Source organism: Lotus japonicus, chromosome 3 (assembly GCF_012489685.1).
Source record: "Lotus japonicus ecotype B-129 chromosome 3, LjGifu_v1.2".
Classification (NCBI taxonomy): Eukaryota; Viridiplantae; Streptophyta; class Magnoliopsida; order Fabales; family Fabaceae; genus Lotus; species Lotus japonicus.
The window spans coordinates 69,981,369-69,983,217 of NC_080043.1; the positions used below are offsets into that span (position 1 = coordinate 69,981,369).

General features: G+C 34.3%; 1 protein-coding gene across 1 annotated transcript; it reads right to left on the reverse strand.

Annotated features, from left to right (window-relative positions):
• Positions 1-906: 906 nt before the first annotated feature.
• On the reverse strand, positions 907-1,566 carry LOC130744618 (mitogen-activated protein kinase kinase kinase 20-like). Its single transcript, XM_057596788.1, has one exon. It carries the CDS (start codon positions 1,564-1,566, stop codon positions 907-909), a length of 660 nt encoding a protein of 219 aa, XP_057452771.1.
• Between the last annotated feature and the right edge of the window lie 283 nt (positions 1,567-1,849).

Below are 1,849 nucleotides of genomic sequence, written 5' to 3' on the forward strand. Positions count from 1 at the left end.
GTAAATTTTATGAACTTTGCCTTTTGAATTTGGACCTAAATTTACTTGGTTAGATATTATGGTGTTCAGATTTTATTTTGATATAATATCATATCACTAAATGATAATCCCATCTTGACAGTAGGAAAAGAAGAAATTTCTTTGTTCTCTTTTGATTGCCCTCTCTGAATTAAACAAATTTTGTATCCATGGCAGGTTGCTGAACGAGCACTTGTGGAACAATGAGCACATTATAAGTTTAGTATCTCATAATCGAAATGTTATATTGCCAATAATAACAAACAGAGCACAAGCCATGAGGGATGTTGTAGTTTTGGTTAACAAATGCATTAGGATTCTCACTCTTCTTTTCAGTTTGGCTGTTGTGCAGTAATTTCTTCCTATATTGGTGTTTCATCACTGCAGCATTGTTGTTAATTACTGTAAGTTGGAAACTGAGATGTTATAATTTTATTTTGCATACGAGGCGAGATTAACAAGATGTACAAATTAAATTAACAGGCTACTAGAAAAGGGATGCAAAAAAATGTATCTATATCCCTTGTTTTTTGGTTCATTCTTTGAATTCTGTATTTTTTGTTAATTGTAAATACAACCTTCTATTTTCCTTCAATTAAATTGTCATTTAATTTTCCGCATTTTTTTGATGAATAGATTACATTCCAAAGTAGCATAACTAAATTACATTGGCACACAGTTTGATTATCGAGAAATAGCTAAAATGATATGCAAACTTCCGTGTGTATAACTAAATTTTTTCCTGTAACAAGTAAAGATAGAATTGATTGCAAATAACAAAATATTGCATTTGATCATATATAGAAGAATGATATATATGTCTTAAATGGTATAATACAAATGGTAAACTAAGTATACATGAATTGTTTAATTAAACTTCAAAATATATCATAGGCAGGAAAAAGGATGATTGAGAAGCATGTCAGCTGCCCATCTCTGGTTAGGATCAATCATAAAGCACTTGCTCAAGAAGTCTCTACAATCAGAGCTTACTCCATTTGGTATCATTCGTTGTTCTGTAAAGAATGCAAGCTTTAACATCACCTCCTCACTAGTTTGTATATTCTTCCATGCCGGTATCCCCGTTATCATCTCGATTACAATGCACCCAAGGGACCAGATATCTAAAGGTGATTCAATCTGACCCATAACCGATTCCGGCGACATGTAAAGCGGCGTCCCTCTGAAATTTAAGTCCCAACATTCAGCATTGACTACCTCTTCTCTAGTCTTGGACAATCCAAAATCCGCAATCTTCACTTGATATTTCACAATATCACCCTTAGATGAAGGAAAGATAAGGATGTTGTCTGGTTTGAGATCGCAATGAACAACTCCAACGCGATGAATGCGAGAAAGTCCTTTGAGAAGCATGCGGGTGTAGACTCTTGCTTCGTATTCAAAGATTGGCCTCTTCCTGATAAAATCTCCAAGAGAACCGTAAGGTGTAAACTCCATGAAGAGGTTGTAGGTCAAATGACCTTTCTCCAAAGTAGGTTGACCAAAATAGCATTGAATAATTTCTTCACAACCAATGAATGATTTCATGATCCTCTTTCTCTTTGCAGTGGACCACTCAAGAATGGCCTTGAACTCTTCACAGCTACCACTTTTTTTTTTCCTTGTGACGGAATGACAACTGCAAGGTAAACAGTTGCTGAGGAACCATTCCCCAATGTTCTTAACTTCATCCACCCAGGCACACTCATCATCATCATATTTTCTTTATTTCTTCTCCACCAATTGTATTTTATTTTCTCCTGAATAGAGAAGAGAAACTTGTTGTATTTATATTTATGTTTTATTTTAGAAACGTATCTAAAAAAATATC

Excerpts from the sequence above, each read along its gene's own strand:
- LOC130744618 (XM_057596788.1), bottom strand. The coding sequence starts at position 1,566 with ATGAAATCATTCATTGGTTGTGAAGAAATTATTCAATGCTATTTTGGT.